A 22,399-nucleotide genomic window follows, 5' to 3' on the forward strand; every position below is an offset into this window, starting at 1 on the left:
CTGTGAAATTAAATTGCTGGTGGGTGAGGGTGAGGATAAGCTCAAATATATATTTAAAAACGCTCATTAGGAGACGATATCATTGCACAATGCAAACAGAAAAAGCGTCGCCAGGTAAACTTCCCGGTGTTTCGTTCGTCTTTGTCAGACGGGCTCCGGCTTCACTCCGAAGCAAAGAGCACGGACAACACACAGCCGGCTCCAGCGTGGAGATGATATACTGTAGCAGTCCCCGTCTCCTCGCGTACACTACCGTTCAAAAGTTTGGGGTCACTTAGAAATGTCTTTATTTTTCAAAGAAAAGCACTGTTTTTTCAATAAAGATAACATTAATCAAAATACACACTATACATTGTTAATGTGGTAAATGACTATTCTAGGTGGAAACGTCTGGTTTCTAATGAAATATCTCCATAGGTGTATAGAGGCCCATTTCCATCAACGATCACTCCAGTGTTCTAATGGTACATTGTGTTTGCTAATCGCCTTAGAAGACTAATGTCTGATTAGAAAACCCTTGTGCAATTATGTTAGCACAGCTGAAAACAGTTATGCTGGTGATATAAGCTATACAACTGCCCTTCCTTTGAGCTTGAAGTTTGAAGAACAAATTAATACTTCAAATATTAATCATTATTTCTAACCTTGTCAATGTCTTGACTATATTTTCTATTCAATTTTCAATTCATTTGATAAATAAAAGTGAGTTTTCATGGAAGACACGAAATTGTCTGGATGACCCCAAACTTTTGAACGGTAGTGTACATATTCTGGCTGGACCCTGCGGCGCTGGGGGAGCCGGTGTCTGTTGGGCTTGAGCTTTTCTTACCAGCTCCTTTTCTGACGGGTGACCGTGACCAGGGGGAGCACTTTTTGAGTTTCTACGGTATCAGAGCCCGTCAGCGTGTCCTTTTCCGACGTGAAACTCTCTGAGCGTTTACAGCCGAGAAATGTCGACCGCGGAGACCGAAGACGGCGTTTTCCACAGCCCCTCAGAAGGAGATGGGTCGATAGGTCTTGGCATTAAAAAAAAAAACCCTGGACGGGTTCTCCAACCTCCATGATGTTGCTTTTAATGGACATAGACAGCGAGGGGGGAGGAGGAGGGGGGGGGGTAGCGAGGTGATCTTATATCTTCTTTCTCCACAGTGCTCGAGTCTATCGCCGTAACCCCCCCCCCCACCCCCCCCCCCGATCACCTGACGCCAGAGAAGGAGGATAAGTTAGGGAGACACCTCAACCTCGGCATAGCACATCCAGGTGAAACGAGTTTTAAAAAAGGGAAAGAAAGAGAGATGGAGGCGGCGCATGATACTTTTCTGCTCTTCATCTTCAAAAGTTTGACAAAAACTCTAAATGAAGCTTTACTTTATCTGAACCCGAGGGCTTTAATGTTAACATACTGACAGCTTTCAACAGAACCCATTGCAGGATATAGAGGGGTGAATATGCATTTACCTGTGTGTGTGTGTGACTTGAGACATATTTTATTCATGCCACTGTGACTTGCAGGAGCCCATCTTGAAATTACATCTTTAATGGTCATTGATCCACAGCACCCCAGGGAGCTGGATAGTATAACGCAGTCCCCACACGGACTTTAGTGTAGCGCGCGGCGTTGTCGAAACACCGTTAAATTGACCGAGTATATATTCCTCTTCTAAGTGGAAAACGACTTTAAATTCTTTTTACTTAATTCTTATATTAGTGTCCACAATGTCACCGTCAGTGTCGCCCTCTTCAACGCCTTCTCCTCTTTGGAATACGCTCGGGGAGCCGTTGCCGACTCGCTCTCCTCGATGGTTCTTGGAATATTAATAGCCGCCTTTTATTCATGTTCTCACTCAAAGCAGTCAAGGACAATTTAGCCACGGGTGAAGAAAGAGCCGACGCAATTTGAGAAAACGGTTCTTCAGTCGCTATTCAAACTCTTCGGCGTGCGGGAAGACGCGAGTGAGGAGTTAGCAGACGAGAGTGAGAGTTACGCGATCGGTTGGAATTTTTTAGAACACGCCCCTTTTTTACAGTTTTTAATTGAAATTTAAGCCGTTTAAGTCCAGTGAATAACCTGAACTGGTACAAAGGTCAGCGGCAGAGGTTAAACAAATAAGGTTAGGTTACCAAAAACGTACAAATAATGTACATTTAAGAGTTATAAAAGGCATTTTTCAGGGAAAAAGTAACGGGTTAAGAAGAACTTTCTGAACAATATTTGATTTCCATCGTGTGTTCGGCTGTTATATCTGCAACAGGTGGCGACTTTGATGAGTCAAAAATGTAGATTACATCTTGTCAAACATGATTTATTTTTTATCTCCAATTGTTTATTTGTTTCATGCTTTAATTTCAGAGTATATTGAGAAATTAAACTGTGTACATTTCAATAAAAACTGGAGAATTTGAGGTGTTCTAAAACTTCTGACGGGTAGTCAGGGTTCATATTTTTGACCAATGGATTTCCAGGACTTTAAACCAAATTTCCATGACCAAACATTTAATCTCAGTGCATACAGTACATGATGGTGGATTATCCCTGAGCTGCTGTTGCTATGGCCAACAAACTTAATCTCAGTCACTCGCAGCGCTGAGAATTTTTTTTTTTAACTCGCTTATAATTTAAGCGTCTTTCTTTTAAAAACATATTCATTTTTTCAAACTCAGCACAAATGAACATGTGAATATAAAACGTGTCCACGACTTTCCCAAAACTTTTGTGATTTCATTTTTTTTCAAGGACTTTTCTAAGCCTAAAAAAATAACCATATTAAAATTCCATGACTTTTCCAGGTTTCCCATGCCCGTAAGAACCCTGGGTAGTGCACGTCTGCAGGGAATAGCTCCTCGTCCTCGACCAACAACTTTGACACCAGAACTGTGTGTGTGTGTGTGTGTGTGTGTGTGAGCGCCTGGCGAAATTCTGAATCCGACCTTTGCGTTGTCTTCCTCAAGCCGCCGTTGGAATAGAGTCACGCGATGAAGCAATAACCTCGGCAGTTTAGGTCAGGGGAGTGTGATGACGCCAGTCCGATAGCGAGCATCCACCCCCCCCCCTTTATTTGAAATAAATATTCATTTCATCTCTCTCTCCGCCTTGCTTGGTCTCCACACTCCCGCTGGTTCAGTGGTGTGTAAACAAGAGCAACATGTGGTGATATTGGCAGAGGTCTCCCTGGGTTACGGTGTGTAACTGAGATAGAAATATATCATTACTGGGTGGGGACTGGGGGGGGGGGGGGCGGGGGGATCTGAGGGACAAAGACTGAGGAATAAGAATATTGGATTCCGTTGCTCACACACAAGCTTATGTCCTTACATGCAGCCTGTCTGCTCCATCTGTCTGTTTTGCTCACACACACACACACACACACACACACTAAGCATAGGGTGTCCGTTAACTTGCATGCGAATGGGTGACGGACCGCTCCAGTGGCCTCTGCCGGTAATATAATCTTCTCCATTCCCCCAGATCCCACACCAATATGTCACAATTGTCATTTATTCCCAGCATGGGTGCCCACAGTCAGATGGCTTCCCCCACGGCGAACACACCCCGACGCCGTCAGGTTAATGAACACTTCAGTTCACACACTCGCGTACACACCTACACACCTACACGTGCATACACGCAGGCATTTTTTGTATTAACCCACGCTTCAATTTGTGTTTGCTTCCTTTCAACGACAAAAAAACTGCTCGGAAGAGATGGTTTCTATCGGTGAGATACGCAATAAGACAAAAAAAAGAACAACGTGAGTAAATATGTCAATTATTGAAACTAAATACATCCTGAATGTGTCTGGCATCACACTGATTGACAAGTGCTCATTAAAAAAAAAGACAGCTGCTTGTCAGGTGAGGCAGGATTATTAATCAAGAGATCAATGCGTCCTTCGCCGTTCGAAACCAATAATATTTACGGTGTGATAAATAAAATATAATTGCGACATGGCTATAGCCGGCACGGATTGAAGAGAGATTTGATCGGAGAGTTAAAAAAATCGGATCGGGATGGCGTCTTTCGCTCTAGCCTCGAGTCGACGTGTGAGATTTATTTTCTTTGAAGCGCCGAGGATGTTGTGAGGAAGTCTGAATGGACGTGATGAGAGAAAATTCAATATTATCTCCTCAACTACAGTTATTCAAATGGAAGAAGACGCCATGATATCCGCTTGAAACTGTGTGCGAAAAGCGGCATTGATTTGGGTTTATCTGCTTGCTTATCCCCCCCCCCCCCAATGTGAGATAGCAGGCTGAGCTGTCTGGGCTTATGCCCGAGTAGAAAGGGTGTCGTGGCGCACACACACACACACACACACACACACACGCAGCTTTTCAGTGAATTCAGCGAGGACCGAAAACATCACTTTCGATTGAAATCCTAGCCCAATGGCAGATCTGACAAGCATCTTGTCATGTGACATTTGAATGAAGCATCGAGACTCTGCTTTCTGCTTTGGGAGAATGTTACGACAAAAATGTTTCACGAAAAAGGGAAGAAACGACGACACGGTGTTGATGTTCTTTTGATGACGAATGTAAAAAAAAAAGCTACCTTTTAAAAACTACTTCCAACAATGTTAAAGCAAGATGAATTATATGTAGAATATGCACAGAAGGGAAACACCTGAACACATCATTCATGTCTTTTCTGGGCAAAGAACTACACGATTCTCCCAGTGAATAATAGACTGATATGAAAGTGTACAAGACCCAGATTAAAGGGAGTCGTGTGCCAAGTTGAGGAGAGAATTATAGCATCTGACCTTAATGAGAAGGCGAGATCCTCCTGAGACTACCTTCATTCCAAACCACGGAGGATATCTACTCTGACTACCTGTTAACTTTCCGTGGCAAATTGAAAGAACATTATGTCCCTGGCTGGGTTTCCATTAGCCTCACAGGGAGCTCTTATTCTGTAGCCGTGGGCCAATGGGAGAAGCCGTAATCACCCACAGAGACACAATCAGCCCATAAGGGAGAAATACACTCCGCTAATTAGTGTTTATATTCTTCTTGAAGCGTCACGCTCCTCAGAAGAGCAACAAGACACAAGAAGAACGGTACAGTGGAGTGACACAGTGCTGGAATACATTACAACAGCACAGTGATTAGTTGAATGAGAGAAAAGTCAAAGAACCAAAATGCAACTCGAGGAACTGCTATTTAATGAGCAAAATAATAACATTTTGTGTAGAACATACAAGTGTGAGGACTGTTATAGAGATTCAACAATTCTGTTTCGTAATGATAATACATAGTGTGGCATCACAAGGGGCCAGGTAGTGGAGGGACGCTATGTTCCCACTCTATTACAGCGGCCACCGGACAAAATGGCCGCTCAGTTGAAAACTACAGCTCCCAGCCTGCCTCACCACTCACCCAGCTGCAGGTGCTTAGGACATCTAATTGAGGCAGGGCTGGAAAGCTTAAGAGGAGACAGAGGGCAGAGCACAAGAAGGGAAGGAGCTGGACAAGCCAGGAGGAGAAGGGCCTCCCGGACGAACCCCAGCCCAAGAGAACAACCCAGAAGAGGACTTTGTTAAGTGGACTTTGTTTGAAGATAAGTTTTGTTTAAAGAACCTTTTTCTCCCCCGGGACGCTTTTTGTTGGACTATGGACTTTTTCTTATTTTTGTTGGAATGAATAAACCTTCCTGTTCATTTTAAACATTGCATTTTGCCAGTTTTTATTGCTCCCTTGCACTGCCCCACCCTAGACGGCACTAGGGACAGCCCGTGACGTGACAGATGGTGGAGAATGCGGGCACTGGGGCCTAAGTGCGGATGATTGGGAGTGAAGATATTGACGACTTGGCCCTGTTTTTTTCAGAACTTTAAATACCAGGCCACCCATCCCAAATGGAGTCGCTGGTGCAGATGCTGGTGGAGAGCCAGAGGGCCCAGCAAGAAATCAAGGCAGCCTTGTTGCAACAACAAGTAAGGGCTAATGAACTCAAAGAGCAGGAGCTCCAACAGGTACCAAGGGTGAAACCCAAGGTAGCAGACTTCATCCCTAAACTAGGAGTTGCGGATGATGTGGAAGCTTACCTTCATGCCTTTGAAGCTACGGCAGTTCGAGAGGAGTGGCCGAGGAGGCAGTGGGTTGGACTCCTGGCTCCTTTCCTCTCAGGTGAGGCACTTAAAGCCTTTCAGGATGTGGAGGCCAATATTGCCCAAGACTATGACCAATTCAAATTAGAGATTCTGAGTCGCCAGGGTCTTACTAAATATAGCATGTCCCAACGTTACCATAACTGGTCTTTCCAAAGTGGAGATACACCCCGGTCACAAATGCATGAATTGATTAGAGTGACAAAAAGGTGGCTGGAACCAGACCGACGCAGCCCGGCCGACATCATAGAGACCCTGGTTATGGACCGGTATTTACGGGCTCTGCCTTATGAAGCGAAAAGTGTAATTTGTCACCAGAATGTAAGAACAGCTACTGAGTTAATAGAAGCTGTTGAGCAGTACCAGGCAGCTGCAGAAATGCTCCGACCACCCTGGAAAGAGCCTGGGGGTTTTGTGCCTGCCCAGCCAAGGGCGTGTCGCCAAAGAGGTTCTACGCTGACCAACACCCAGTCCAGCCCACCCTATAGAGAGGATAGGCAACATGGGCAGCCACGAGCATTTCCGACCCCAGAGCTCCGCCAATGTTATCGCTGTGGCGAGTTAGGCCACATCTCATGGCAGTGTCAAAAGCTAGATGAGCCCATGCCTACAGCTGGTTCTGCCAGTGGCCCCCATGTTCACTTTGCTGACCTCCTGGGGCAAAGTGGAGACCGGCGACCCACTTGCCCCGTAACTGTGAATCAACGGGATGTAGAAGCCTTGCTCGATTCAGGAAGTTCCAGGACCCTGATACAGGAGGCCATCCTGGAAGCATCTTCCCCTGCTCAAGGCGACCCCGTCCAGGTGGTGTGTGTCCACGGAGACACCCACGAGTACCCCACCACCATGTTGAAACTAACTACAACTAAGGGCACGTTTCAAGTCAAGGTGGGAGTAATCAGGAATCTTCCTGTCCCGGTCCTGATTGGGCGTGACTGCCCGGCCTTCCCGCTGCTGTGGAGGGAAGCCCTGAAGATACTCGGTCGTGAGCCCCGGAAACGTAAGGCAAACTATTGTGAAACATATGACACCTGGGTTAATGTTGCCACACCCTGTTCTTTCCCACCAGTTTCAGTACAAGCCTTGGCCGAGGCATCTAGTGGCTCAGAATCGGACGGTTTCGAGCCACTACCGGGGCCAAGTGAAGAGGATGTTGAGGGGCCCCCTGAAAGGTCGCCCCTTAAAGGTCAATATGGAACAGCGCAGTTGCAGGACCCCACCCTGGGAAATGCCCTAGCGAATGTCCAGGTGCTAGAGGGAACATTGGTGGGAACCCGGGAGGCTCCTTCCTACCCTCATTTTTCTGTGAAAAATGGCCTCTTATATCAGGTTACCAAAAGTAAGGAGCAAATTGTGGAACAACTAATTGTGCCCAAACCTTACCGTTCTGCAGTTAGCCCACACCCACTTGTTAGGAGCCCACTTGGGGGTAGAAAAGACCAAAGAGAGGGTGTTGCAGAGGTTCTTTTGGCCAGGAGTCCACAAAGAGGTAGAGTACTACTGCCGCAGCTGCCCAGAGTGTCAGATCACTGCACCAAAACCCACTTATAGAAATCCCATTGCCAATCATAGAAACTCCCTTTGAAAGGGTAGGCATGGATATTGTGGGGCCGCTGCCCAAGAGTGCCCGTGGACACCAGTACATCTTGGTCATAGTAGACTACGCCACCCGGTACCCAGAAGCCATCCCCCTGAGAAAGGCAAATGCTAAGCAAATAGCAAAAGAACTCTTCCTCTTCAGCAGCCGGGTAGGGATACCCAAGGAAATTCTTACTGACCAAGGAACCCCCTTTATGTCCAGAGTCACCAGGGAACTGTGTGCGCTTTTGCATGTGAAGCAGGTGAGAACCTCAATCTACCACCCCCAGACAGATGGGCTAGTGGAGCGTTTTAACAAAACCCTCAAAGCCATGCTGAGGAAGGCCATCGACAAAGACGGAAGAAACTGGGACCAGCTGCTACCCTACCTTCTGTTCGCGATAAGGGAAGTTCCTCAGGCTTCCACCGGTTTCTCACCCTTTGACCTGTTGTATTCTCACAAACCCAGGGGCCTGCTAGACATAGCCAAAGAGACTTGGGAGGAGCAGCCCTGTCCCCATCGTACTATGATTGAGCACGTGGGGATGATGAAAGACAGGATGGCAGCTGTTTTTCCCATTGTGAAGGAGCACATGGAGAAGGCCCAGAGGGAGCAGAGGGCAACGTACAACCGAGCAGCGCAACTAAGAGAATTCAGCCCAGGAGACAGAGTCCTAGTTCTGGTGCCCACTGTGGAATGCAAGTTCTTGGCTACTTGGCAGGGGCCATATGAGGTAATTGAAAAGGTTGGGGAAGTCAATTATAAAGTGCGGCAACCAGGGAAGAGGAAAGTGGAGCAAATATACCATGTTAACCTCTTAAAGAAATGGCATGTTCGGGAGGCGCTGTTCAATTGTCTTCCACCCAGAGTGCCAGAAGAACCTGCCCGGGACCAAGTGCAGTTTGGCCCGGACCTGTCCCCTCACCAGCTGCAGCAGGCAAAGGAGCTTGTGGACGGTAACCAGGATGTATTTTCATCCCTCCCAGGCTGCACCCACCTGGTTGAACATGAAATACGCACCCCGCCAGGAAAAACGGTCAACCAAAAGCCGTATCGGGTGCCCGAGGCCCGTAAAAAGCTTATTGACGAGGAGGTAAGGAAGATGTTAAAGTTGAATGTGATTGAGGAATCCAAGAGTGCCTGGTCAAGCCCCATTGTTCTGGCCAACAAGCCGGACAACTCTGTGCGTTTTTGTAATGATTTCCGAAAAGTGAACGACGTGTCTGAATTTGATGCCTATCCCATGCCTCGGGTTGACGAGCTGATTGAAAGCCTGGGCTATGCACGATTCCTGACTACACTGGATCTCACAAAGGCTTATTGGCAGGTTCCCTTATCGGCAGAATCAAAAGAGAAGACGGCCTTTGCCACCCCGGGAGGCCTTTGGCAGTACCGGATGATGCCCTTTGGACTGTTTGGAGCGCCGGCCACGTTCCAGCGCTTGATGAATCAGGTACTCAAACCCCATCAAGAGTATGCTTCTGCCTATTTGGATGACGTTGTGATTCAGAGCCCAGACTGGGAAAGTCACCTACCGAGGGTGCAGAAGGTGCTGGAGTCCCTCCGACAGGCAGGCTTGACGGCGAACCCCAAGAAATGTAAGCTGGCCTTCGGGGAGACAAACTACTTGGGATACACTATCGGGCGGGCCTTGTCAAACCCCAGGAGGCAAAACTCTGTGCCATACAAGACTGGCCAAAACCATTGACCAAGAAGCAGGTGAGATCCTTTTTGGGACTTGCTAACTATTACCGGCGGCTCATCCCTGACTTTTCTACGATAGCGGCCCCTCTTACAGAACTGACGACCAAGAAACACTCCCGGATGGTGACATGGTCCCCGGATGCAGAAGAAGCGTTTGACAACCTGAAGAGGGCCTTGTGTTCAAAACCGGTCCTTACTGCCCCTGACTTCAGCAAGGAGTTTGTGGTCCAGGCAGATGCCTCGGAGGTGGGTCTGGGGGCTGTGCTAGCCCAGATCAAGGAAGGTGAGGAACACCCCATTCTTTATTTGAGTCGTAAGTTGCTTCCCAGAGAGAAGAACTATGCCACCGTGGAAAAAGAGTGCCTCGCCTTAAAATGGGCTCTGGAAACCCTCAAGTACTACCTGCTTGGAAGGAGATTCACTCTGGTGACGGATCATTCACCGTTGCAATGGATGGCAAAAAACAAAGATACAAACAGCAGGGTAACTAGGTGGTTCTTAAGCCTCCAGCCTTTTAACTTCTCTGTTGTTCACAGGCCAGGACGGCGCCATGGAAACGCGGATGCCCTGTCCCGCCGTGATGCCTTCTGGTCTTTCACCCTGCCGAGGACGTCAGGCCCGGGGACAGGGATATGTGGCATCACAAGGGGCCAGGTAGCGGAGGGACGCTATGTTCCCACTCTATTACAGCGGCCACCGGACAAAATGGCCGCTCAGTTGAAAACTACAGCTCCCAGCCTGCCTCACCACTCACCCAGCTGCAGACGGCACTAGGGACAGCCCGTGACGTGACAATAGTAATACTTTTTTTTGAATAATTAAATGCAATTTTTGCTTTACATTTTTCTACAACTAATTGGGCATTTAGAATGTGGAGCACCTGGCTCCTTGTTATTCCCACGACTGAGTTTCAGTGATCTATGATTGGGTCTCTCAAAGACTTTGACGGTGTCTTTTTTCAAACCGGTATTGTTTATGGCGGTTTCCATATCTCTTTGTTTACACGCGCAGGCATGTAAATGAGAAAAAAAGATGCTGATTTGCATTTTATCATCTCCGACTTCAATCTACTTTGTGAAACGGCATAAAGACTTTGGTAAAAAAAATTATTTAGAAGAATTCTGCTACTACGCTGATGATGTGTGACAACCCCCCCTCGGGTTTTACATTTTAATTGATACAGAACCACATCTGTTTCTCTGTTCCTCCAAAGAGATCATCTTGTCATTCCATGTCCTTATATCTCTCATTTCTACAATATTTTTCTTCTCTCGCTCTGTGCCGTTAAAAAAAACGATTACAACGCCGACGGTTTATCGAGTAGAACAGAGCCGGCGTAGAAATGAGGTGTGTGTTCCAGTCGGGGTGATTCTGAAGTGCCCTCTGATAACAAGGGAGGTTCATGCATCGCTCTCAGGCCGAAGGACACTCGCCCAATCCGCTCTATTGGAAACAACTTGTTCGGAACAATGATACCATCCTGACACCTTCATAGTACCCGTTTTACGAAGAAGACTTTCCGTGGATTTCTCAAAACGCAAATTCATATTTTCTGGTACATTTGCTCTCTTGTCGGTCAGAGCGATGCCGAGATGTGATAATCAATAGTTTTTAGTCTCTGGCAACACAGTGGAGATTGTGGGCCAAAAAAAAGGGGGAATCTATAGCATTGTACTGGAAATATCAATTCTTCCGTAAATTACTTTCACTTTAGCAACATCAGTAACATCCCATAATTATTGACTTTTTAAATTGTTTTAATACGCTAAACGGCTTCATCGATATAATTTTTCACACTTGCAAATGTATAATGTGTCGTTCAATTATTAAGGAACATTTTATTTCTAAATATAAAAGGAGGTACGGTGAGGATGTTTATTGTCATTGTAAAAACACACAACGGAATTAAGTTGCTGACTCATCAGTCAGTCCAGCCGCAACAGGTAAAAACACGTATAAAAATATTCAGACAGGACATTTCTCAAAAGTCCTGTTTTAGAATAACTACGGTAAAAACAATTAGGGCTGTCCTCAACCGAAGACACTCAGTCGTACGAATTTGACGACACAATTATCCGACGATTTAATTGCGTTTCTTTCTTTAGTTTCTTGGAAAGAAATCGAGAAGAATCGACCTATCAACTCAAAGAATCGACTCGGAGGGGGCCGCCCTAAAGAGATTACACGTCGCACACCCAGAGCAAGGAGGTGTAAACACAGATGTGACATACCTTTGACCTCCTTTTCGTTCCTGAACCAGCGCAGGTCGGCGGCGGGCTTGCTGCCCTGAGTCATGCAGGTGAGAGTGATGTGGTCGCCCTCCAGCGCCGGCTTCGTCAGCCCATCGATCTCGGGCTTCTCTGGCACGCCTGAAGGAGGGAACGGGTGAAATTACAGCGACCGAACTGATTCACACTCAGCGGCGTGTCATTACGCAACAATATTATTCGTTCCGCCTTATTGGAAATGATCCTCCTTTTAGAGAGTGGACTACACCGCAGCATCCCTGATCAGGGCCTTGCCCCATCACGCTTCGGGTAGGATTCCTTCAGGTACAGAGGAGGCCTACACCTGCTTCAACAACTGCATTTAAGATTCAATCTGGATATTATGTACAAAAGCGTGAAGTTCATGTCATATTTATTTCTTGCTCAGTGTACCGGATTGCATTCAACTTTAAAATGTACAAAATGTTGAGCACAACTCAATTCCAATTTCAAGTGGTGTAGATGTAGATGCGAGGTTGTGAAATATCTGTTTCATTGCTATCTTCTACGATAGAAATTGAACCTATTAAATAGTTAAACATCCAGCTCAATAGCACAAGTTGTACATTTACAAATGTGTTTTTGTGTGTGTGAATGTGAGTAAGCGAAGGCTTGGTGTCACAATGGAGGCCACGAGGTTGTAAAGAAAATGTTAATTACTGGCCTTTCCTATAATGAGTGTTTTAAGTGTGTAGAGGCTGCCCTTCTCATGTTAATGAGCAATAAGTCTGCCTCAGGCTGAGAGTCTGAAAGGTCTGTCAGTCAATGCTATTGACCGACTTTGTCCTTGTCCGTCTCGCCACCTCCAGTCAGGTTTATTACCAGACTCCTGTTCTCTGTCCATCCCTTTGAAGGAACTGACTGCCACCACAATCCTAACAATGGCGGCCACTTGGTAAATACAGAATACAGTGACGTCTTTTCCCTCCTCGACTAACTAAATCATTGACGTTTTTCGATGCACGTTTGTTGAGTGCAGAGGTTTCAAGTGTGTGAAGTGTCTCTATATTACATTGCATGTCATTTAGCAGACGCTTTTATCCAAAGCGACTTACAATAAGTACATATATAACTAGAACGGGCACTCGGTAGAGCGCATACCTTCGCATATCACAAGATTGGGCATTGAATTATGAACATTTTGGCATTAGTTGCATGCCAATTGGATAAAAATTGATAGAAATAAAGATTTTGACCTTTTCATGACCTTGACCTTGATCTTTGACCCGATCGATCCCAAAATCGAATCAAATGGTCCCCGGATAATAACCAATCATCCCACCAGATTTCATGCGATTCGGTTTAATACTTTTTGACTTATGCGAATAACACGCACGCACACAAATACACGGCGATCAAAACATAACCTTCCGCATTTTCAATGCGAAGGTAATAACTATATCGAACTAAGTACTGCATCTGTAAGTATGTGAATGATAACGTGTGGCTTGACTGGGTTTTTCTAGAAGACCGAACGAGAAAATATGAAAAACAATCTTGATGTGATACAGTCACGTTCCCCTGGTGGCGCGAGGCTGCTAACCCTTCTTTGTGTTTGTATGCGTGTCTAAATGTGAAGGGTTGTGTGTTTGTTTCTCTGCTCATTTGCGCATTTATTACAAAGTGCAGAGAGGTTCAATTCTTTAAGAAAAGAAAAAAGTCAGACCAAGAAACATAACTGAAGGCCAACTGCATGGCGATCCACCACTTTGGTCCAGAAATACCAATTGGATGGATTGCCGTGACATTTTGGAGAGAAATTCACGACTCCCCAATGGATGAATTCTAATGACTTTGGCGATTCCCTGACTTTTACTAGCGCCACCATAAGATGTGAAATGTCTCTCTCACAGCACATATTTATGTGCCCCACAGGAGGAAATGTAATCATTTTGGTGACCCCTCAAAGGAGCACTATATGACATTCTGAACATTAATAAAGCATAACGACATCGAGGAGTAAAGTCGACCTGGACAGAGATGGATGTTTTCCTCTCCCTCTGTGTGTGTGTGTGGTAATCAGAGATACTCCTAGCTTTGTTTACATGTGTCTGTGCATGCTTTTAGTGCATGTGAGTGTACCCCACTGATTAGCTCATGGCCGCCGCTCTGCACTGCTCTCATATGTCGATTACAACTGATGAAGCCCGAGAGGATGGTTGCCCCTCAGCTGTTAGCTCTAGACGCAATTTTACTGTTGTCTAACGCTGTTAGCACGTCTAACCCTGTTAGCATGTCTAAGGCTGTTAGCACGTCTAACCCTGTTAGCACGTCTAACCCTCTTAGCATGTCTAAGGCTGTTAGCACGTCTAACCCTGTTAGCATGTCTAAGGCTGTTAGCACGTCTAGCGCTGATAGCACGTCTAGCGCTGATAGCACGTCTAGTGCTGTTAAAATGTCTAATGCTGTTAGCACGTCTAACGCTGTTAGCATGTTTAAGGCTGTTAGCACATCAAACGTTGTTAGCATGTCTAGCGCTGTTAGCACATCTGACGCTGTTAGCACGTCTAACGCTGTTAGCATGTCTAAGGCTGTTAGCACGTCAAACGTTGTTAGCATGTCTAGCGCTGTTAGCACATCTGATGCTGTTAGCACGTCTAACCCTGTTAGCATGTCTAAGGCTGTTAGCATGTCTAAGGCTGTTAGCACGTCTAGCGCTGTTGGCACGTCTAACGCTGTTGGCACGTCTAGCGCTGTTTCCATATAGAGCACTGTTAGCACATAAATATTTGCAAGTCTAGGGCTGTTAGCATGTTACGATTCGCTAAGAGGCAATAGAAATGATCTCATATTACGCACCCATGATAATAAGATTTCTTTACATAATATTTAAAGAAAACTAATGTCATTGCTATTAGCCTCAGCTGTTCTTCATGTTTAGTTAAATTATAGCGCTGTTAGCACTGTTAGCACGTCTAACGCTGTTAGCATGTTGAGAATCGCCAAGAGGCAATAGAAATGCTCCCAATCTCATATTATGCACCTATTACCGTTACATCTTTCCTCACCATCAGGTCAAAGTTTTTTAGTATAATAATAAGATTTCTTTACATAATATTTACAGTAATTTCTTTTATAACCAAATACCTGAAAAACTAATGTCATTGCTATTAGCCTCAGCTGTTCTTCATGTTTAGTGAAATTATGAAATGCTGGAATGCAAAGACGATTAATTAAAATGGCAAACATTATAAACTCAAATTATACCTGCATAACGCGTCATTGTAAGTGTGTTAGAATGTTAATGTGCAGTTAGACCAAAGCACTGCCTCATAAGTTGTTTTCTACCATTTTTATTTTTATACCCAAGAGTCCATTATTTCATATTTAAAATCTCGGTCATTTATTTTCAATCTTATTCATATTATTTTAAACATTGTGTGCGTCCGTGCTAATAGATGAACACATTTATATTTATTCATAAATGTATGTTGAGAATATCTGAATTTGAGGCTTGTTTCAGTTTGATATTCTGTCCAAATAATGTTCAATGTTTTCATTCCCAGCACACTATCCTGAAGCAGTGCCACATAATTCAGGCCACTCGCAGACCATTTTGTATGTTTAATAAATCTCCCTGTTTCCTGGCTTGCACCATTAACTATTGTTCAGTATTGCAAAAATAATTTTCTCCACATCCTTATTGAGCAGTAGCCTTAATGTCTCTAATTCTCTGAATGATTGTTAACACAGAGAGCCTGCTAATGGTCCTGGAGTGCACTAGGACATCTATTAACATTAGCGAAAACTAATTGGCAAGATAATAAGCCCAGTGGCAGGAAATGAGACAACGTTTCTGAGGGGCGATGATCACAACAGAAACATTACCAGAGGGCCCACCAGTATGTTTTTATTTGTCTGCAGATTTGTCAGACTATTTGTAACCATTGTCAATTCATGAATTTGTATTTGTCTTGAAGGGAGAAAAAAAACCAAAAGACAGAACCATTGATTGTTTAAATTGAAATATTTACCAATGAAGTATTCAAAGCTTAACTTCTAACAAGGTTGCGCAATTGTCTGGAGGTGTTAATTTTCGAATAATGTTTTAAAATGGCACAAAATGTCACGTGGGTACTAAAATAACCCTGTGCCAGAGTTGCCTTTTATGTTTAAAAACTACTCACTTTTCCCTTGGCCAATGTCTTAACTGTCATGTCTCGTCGGTTATGTTAAGTTTGAGGTTTTAGTCCTGTTTTCCATGTCTGCTTTTATTTTGTAGTAACTGTCCTCTCTCGTTTCAGAAACTTTATTTCCTGCCCCGGTGTTTCCTCGTTAGTGTGATTGCCTGCTCCACCCCTGATTGTGTCCACCTGTTCCCCATTTCCTCATGTATTTAAGCCGGTGTCTACCTGTGTCTTGTGTCAGATCGTCTTGTCTCCAGTCTCGTCCTGACCCGTCTAGTCTAAGTAATTGTTGTTCATGTTAGTGGCGTCTTTTGTCCTGGTTTGCAGTTTCCAGCACAGTTGTGATTTTGTTTATACTTTGATCAAGTCTTTTTCCCAGCATAGCTGTGGTTTTCTGTTTTCTCTAAACCCGATCTTAGTTTCCTGCTCAGCAGCAACTTTAAGTTGTACTTCGTTTTTTTGGAATATTTCGGGACTTCCTATGTTTAAATAAACCTTTTTAATTGCCCTGAACTTTGGAGTCGTGCTCTTGGGTCCTGTTTTTGAGTCGTGACATTAACTGTCCAGCGAATTTCATTGAAACCTTTTAACACGTCTTCACAAACTACAGCGATGCACTACAACCTGCATTACTGGGTCCGTTTTATATTTGGGTCTAAAGTATAATTGAAAAGCACGGGGTACATATTAGACCATTAGAATGTCCCAATAAAATGTTCTAACTCGACAACATGCACAATAGTGCTTTTATTGGACTTTAGGGCATTGCTGCCACAAGCGATGGGAATAAGTGCACAACTCAACTTTGTCTTTTCCCTTTTTCTTCTTACTAAACTAAAAATGTTGCTTTCCCTTCAAATGTATAATCCACAGCTGGAAGCAACACCTGTGCTTCAAGGTCATTCTGGAAAATATACGATTTTCTTAAATATGGTAAAGCAGGCTGGAAAAGGTTACGGTTGAAGAAAAGCGTGCGCACCAACACACTATGTTTTTACAGACAGTAAATTCACAAATTACCATTTCCATGAAGTAGGATTTAAATACTATGCCTAATATGACATTGGTACTTACCGAGAACCGTCATGTAGGCTTTGGCTGTTCTGACAGGCATGGTGAAGAGAGAACAGGTGTACATGCCTTCATCGATCAGCGTCACGTCACTGATGCTAATGGTCAACTCTGACCATGACGCATGCACCAGCTCAATCCGGTTGTCCCTTAAAGCTGACGGACAGAGAGGCACAGAGAGAGAGAGACAGACACAGAGAGAGAGAGACAGAGAGTTAGTAAACATTCACAAATAGAAACTGGGTGGAACTCAGAGGTATGCTATTTTGCGATTGAGCATAGTGTTAACCACGCACATTGATCATATCCAAACGTAATACTACAAGCATGCATCTGACAATTTAGATTTTGGCATTATTTACACACTCGGATTTGACATTTTGCACAATCATTTTGAAATGTTTAACCTGGTGGTAGAGTATGGTTATTGCTGGTGCCTCCATATGTATGGCTGATTCCCATTTTATATATATATATTTTTTAAAGATTTTTTTTTTATTAACAAAAAAAAAATTTTCTGAATATTTGTAGTGAAATAGCATTTACATTTTATTATGCTGAAAATATTATTTTACAAAAACAAAATATACAAATGTATAACCTTGTAGAAATCACCACACAAGGATGATGTTTTTTTTTAACATAAGATGAAAACAAGGAGAGAAAAAAAACAAAAAAAACAAGACAAAACAAAACAAAAACATTACACAAACTTTTCCCCATCCCACCCCTCCACCTTGTATGGCTCTCAGTTTCCTTTCATTTATACATCTACACAGTCTCTACACAGTTTACCTACACCCATCCGTACACATTTATATCTACACAAACCAATACAGCACTCACAACATTTTATATTTTGACATACACAATAGTACTTCAGGTAGCCAAACCAAGCTGTGGTGTGTAAGTGATGTATGTATGAATAGATTTAAATATTTAAACAATCTGAATGAAATGTGACCTCAGACCTGTACTACCTGTTGAATCTGAGAAAGTACAGGTCGACACACCTCTATATTCAAACATAGTCATACACTTTTTTTGGTGGTGGAAATCTTTGTAGATATTTTACTTATATGAAAATGTAATCTTCCAAAAGACTTAAGAGAAATGGAAATCAATATTGCAATAACAGGCTGGGAAAAAGGCCAAATGAGAATTTGGCAAGATGTGAGAGTTGAAATGGATTTTGCTGAAATTGGATGGCTTCTGGGAAGACACTACATGGTCTTCAAAGTAGACTTTGTACTTCATGTCTGAGATACAGAGGGGAGCAAGTTTTGAGAAATTGGTACGACCTTGAACGTGACGTAATTCATGCACGTCGTATCCAAAGGGGTGTATCGTGGCATACGAAACAAAACCACCCAAAAGGCTGATTTCTACTTAAAAAACCCAATATGTGGATGGTTGAGGGTGATACAAGAGAATCCATTGTGTGTGTGTGAGTGTGCGCCCAAGTGTTTGGATTCAGCGCAAACGATTATTGATGATCATTTTTAGAATTTTTCAAAATATTTTCTTCAGTATGAGGCTACATGAAAGAATATTCTAATCTTATGTAAATTTTGGGCGAAATCACATAAAAATTAAAGCACCCTGTTCTGTTACTACAAAGATTTGAAGAGTAACGGCCATTAGACAGTCTCTTTGTAGAACACTTTAAAGAGTGGCTGGCTGAATGTTGAGAAATGATACAAGAGGTATCTAAAGAACTGAAACTGTGTTTCAAAACCATAAAGCAGTTCAGTCATTCTTACAAAAAGTCTCTCCAAAACGAGAATCTAACTTTAATTAGTTTACTCTTTATCAAACACTTGATCGAATGCAAATCTATAAAGATTCCATAAAAAACCTCCCGTCAAAGTCAACGAATCAATTAACTTTTAAAAGGGTAAAAATGAAATGTATTGCCGCAGGTCTCAGTTAGAAGTTTAGTTGATTAAATCAATGGCTGCTCCAGTCGATGTGTTTGTGCCCACGATGGCTGCAATGTGTCAGTCACTGGGAAGTGTTTATAACCCTTGAGGTGACTGAAGGAGGTGTATTCTTTGGTGGCACGTCCGCTGCTTTCGCTGCATATGCATCGCTGCGTATGCATCGCTTCATATGCACTGCTACATATGCATCGCTACGTATGCATCGCTACATATGCGTGGCTACATATGCGTGGCTACATATGCATCGCTACATATGCATCGCTACATATGCGTGGCGACATATGCGTGGCTACATATGCATCGCTACGTATTCACCGCTATGAATGCAGCCAATGCATCGCTGCGTCTGCTGCGATGATAATGGAGCTGACACATGTAGCAGAATGCCAGCGATCTCCCTATCTGGTGTTGTCCGCTCTGCCAAAGGGACGGATAGCTTTGCTCCGCCGGTTCCACGCTAAACACCGACAGTAAATGGCAGTCGAGTCGCAATCAGTTTGTCTCGACGACAGCCGTTCTCTCTCGTTTATTATTGCCTTTTTGTTCCGTCCCTCCCCCTTTACAACACCGGTTATCTCGACAGGCTGCGTGCCGAGCCCGAGCAGGCACGACACGTCGATACGAGCACATGACATATCTTTAGGTTTGTCAACCGGCGACGGTACGCTCCCCGTTTTGTGTGTTTGTACGCGTACACACATCGGCATCCGTGCACGGCCGACGAAAGAGATGTAGTTTAACGCTCTGCCAGTTAATGGTGAGCCCCGTATTCAGAAGGTAGTTATTTTATTCAATATGTATCCACGCAAACATATAAACCGTGTCTCATCAAAGAATGAACTCATATTTTTTTGCACTGATTCTAGACAAAGAATAGATTCTCTTTGCCTTTGTATTCATTTTCACTTTCTCTCTGATCTAGTAATGCTTTCAAGTGTTGTTCCTGCAAACTTCAGGGGGTTCCAGGCAGAGATCAGGCTAATGGAAGGATGGATTTCAGAAACAACCCCCCCAAAAAGAAGTGAAATAGTGATATAACTCGTAACGATGTTGAGATAAAGAGATATTTAAATTGAAATCAAATGTATAAAACAAACTCTCGCATCAATTGCTTTGTCTTTAAATGGTTAGCGTGATGATAGTCTTATAGCCGATTTGTACTTTATTCAAATGGGACATATACATTTACACCCTAATGAGGATAAGCGGAATGGATAATGGAATTGAATATACATTTCATTTATTTAAAACATCAAAACCAATATTTGGTCATTTTGGTCCACCGGAGCGCTATTGGTCTGTGCAGCCGCCGCACATTAGACGCCATTACTGCCGTCAGTCCCCGATGTCTTCATGGAGGATGTCATTGTCCACGACCACAAAGGGGGCGGCGGATTTGGATTTCGCATTATACACTAACCCGACGTACGGCCATGTCTCTTTCTGCTCATTTAGCCTTTATCTGAATCGAAAATTAGATTTTTTTCGGAGACAAATGGTCAATACACACCTCCGTCTATTGCTTTCTGCTGAAGTACACAGAGCGTACCGCTTGTGTGTGTGTGTGTGAGTTGTCTTTCATACATTTGATTTCCTTAATCTCTCACAGAACAAATTCCCGGTACCTCGAGACCGGGCACAATTTCCCGAGTTTCGCCGACGCCGATGCAGATTCGTATCCGTAAACCCGGCGGAGGCAGAGAGATCGCTCTTCTTATTACGACGGCTGATGACCCCTCGGCTCCGAGGCCGAGTTGAGGTTCCCCCGAACGAAGCCGTGAGCGATCAGATAACAAGAGAGTAAACGGTTGGAGTCACAAGGCGCTCTCTCTCTCTTCTCTCTCTCTCTCCCTCTCTCTCTCTCTCCCCAAAAACAAGAATATTAAGAAAAGGCACGGAACAGAGAGGGGAAAAGTCATCTTTAAAACACCCGGTAAAGGATGAGAAGAAAGATGTGTCTTTAAGAAAAGGAAGAGTGTGAGATAGAGAGAGAGAGAGAGAGAGAGAGAGAGAGAGACAGAGAAGCTGCACAGAGAGAAGGTCAAACATGTTCCTTTTAAATTAAAAAAGTGATTTATTTTCATTTTCCGGGGGAAGATGTTACTTCAGATGTTGAAACAGTCTTATTGAAACTACGGTGTTACATTCAATCTTTAATCTTTGAACCATTAATGAGGAAGAAGTTGATTAAATTAAAAATGGAATATTTCCACCAAACCGCTCTCTTCTCATCTTTTGGGCTCAGCAAGTCAGCGAGGTGTTATTCCTACTTCCCACATTATATATCTTAAAACATCCTGCTTTGGATTTTTTTGGTTTCCAACTTCGCAGAACTGGGCCGCTACATGTAGCTATCCGACGTCCCATGAACGCACCACGAGCACAGTCACAACACACGAGAACACAAGAACAGAGGCAGTGGTGCATTCAGGGACTGCCTGGGATTAATTTGCAATCACTATTACTCTATGGTGCAAGATGGACTATGCAGCGTTCACACTCTCAACGCTTTTCGCGTGATTCGCTTTATTCGCGCCTTAGAGGGGGTGGGGCTTATCTCTGTGGCTTGCCCGTCATCCACCATGTCAGAACTAACCACTAGTTCTGCTTTATTCTTGTTAAGGATGTCCTAAAAACGTCGACGGACACATTTTTTCACCAAAGTTTAAATATTTTTAGGCGAATAATGCGTTTTCGTACATTAAATATGCATGGGATGTACTCTCGCGAAAGAATTCGCAACGACTTTAGTGTGAACGCAGCTTTAGGGCCCCAAAGACGTCCACTTGGTTTGAGTCCCACGACACTTGAAGTGCCTTTAGAATCCAACAACATGTCCCAGCTCAACACGGGGAAACATATTTACTATTAGTATATTTATAACACACAACATAGCTGATGTTTTCTGTTGCCAGAGCCTCACGAAGACCGCAGCACGCCGCCAGTGTCTGTGGTCTGGTGGCGGCACACAGCATGTGTGCGTACACCCAAATTGGCTGCATACCATGCCGTTTTATTTTTCCATGGCTATCCTCTCCGTCATTAAAAGCAGCGGGCGAGTAAACAAAGCGTTGGAGGGCGTGTATGTGTGTGTGGCAGGTAATTACATTTCAACATTAAGCAATGCGATTCTAATATCGGCACGCTGAGTGCACGCGTAAGCAAATAGTTGCGACTCTAAACTCGCTCACTTTGAGACCTATCGGGTTTGCACATTTCACTTTGTCGCTTTAAAAAAATTAATGTCTCCCTCGTGCCCCCTTTCCTCTCCACTGACCCCCCAGATCCAGTACATGTATCAGTAGAGAGCCTCGGCAGGTGTTTGCTCATTCGAGTGACACACATTTCTTAATGAGAAAAGGGCACATTTCAGAATATACATTCATGTGACTGTTCTCTTTTCCTTGTCAACACCCCATCTGGAGACTTGAGCTTGTCTGTGTATACGTGTGTGTGTGTGTGTGTGCAAGAAAGAGATTAGAGAGAGAGAATGCAATGATTATCGAATAGCTTGATGTATATACAGGACTGTCTCAGAAAATTAGAATATTGTGATAAAGTTCTTTATTTTCTGTAATGCAATTAAAAAAACAAAAAT

The 22,399-nt window shown here is 43.9% G+C and overlaps 1 protein-coding gene across 3 annotated transcripts in view; it reads right to left on the reverse strand.

Annotated features, from left to right (window-relative positions):
• The window catches only part of cadm2a (cell adhesion molecule 2a), a 277,677-nt gene that overhangs the window by 37,001 nt on the left and 218,277 nt on the right, over positions 1-22,399 (reverse strand). For all 3 annotated transcript variants that reach the window (XM_056411898.1, XM_056411899.1, XM_056411897.1), the window contains 2 exons: positions 16,862-17,014; positions 11,625-11,762 (listed from right to left, as the gene is read on the reverse strand). In XM_056411898.1, the coding sequence (XP_056267873.1) occupies positions 11,625-11,762; positions 16,862-17,014 (291 nt within the window). The remainder of the gene's footprint in view (positions 1-11,624; positions 11,763-16,861; positions 17,015-22,399) is intronic.

This window comes from Pseudoliparis swirei, chromosome 3 (assembly GCF_029220125.1).
Source record: "Pseudoliparis swirei isolate HS2019 ecotype Mariana Trench chromosome 3, NWPU_hadal_v1, whole genome shotgun sequence".
In the NCBI taxonomy this organism is placed as follows: Eukaryota; Metazoa; Chordata; class Actinopteri; order Perciformes; family Liparidae; genus Pseudoliparis; species Pseudoliparis swirei.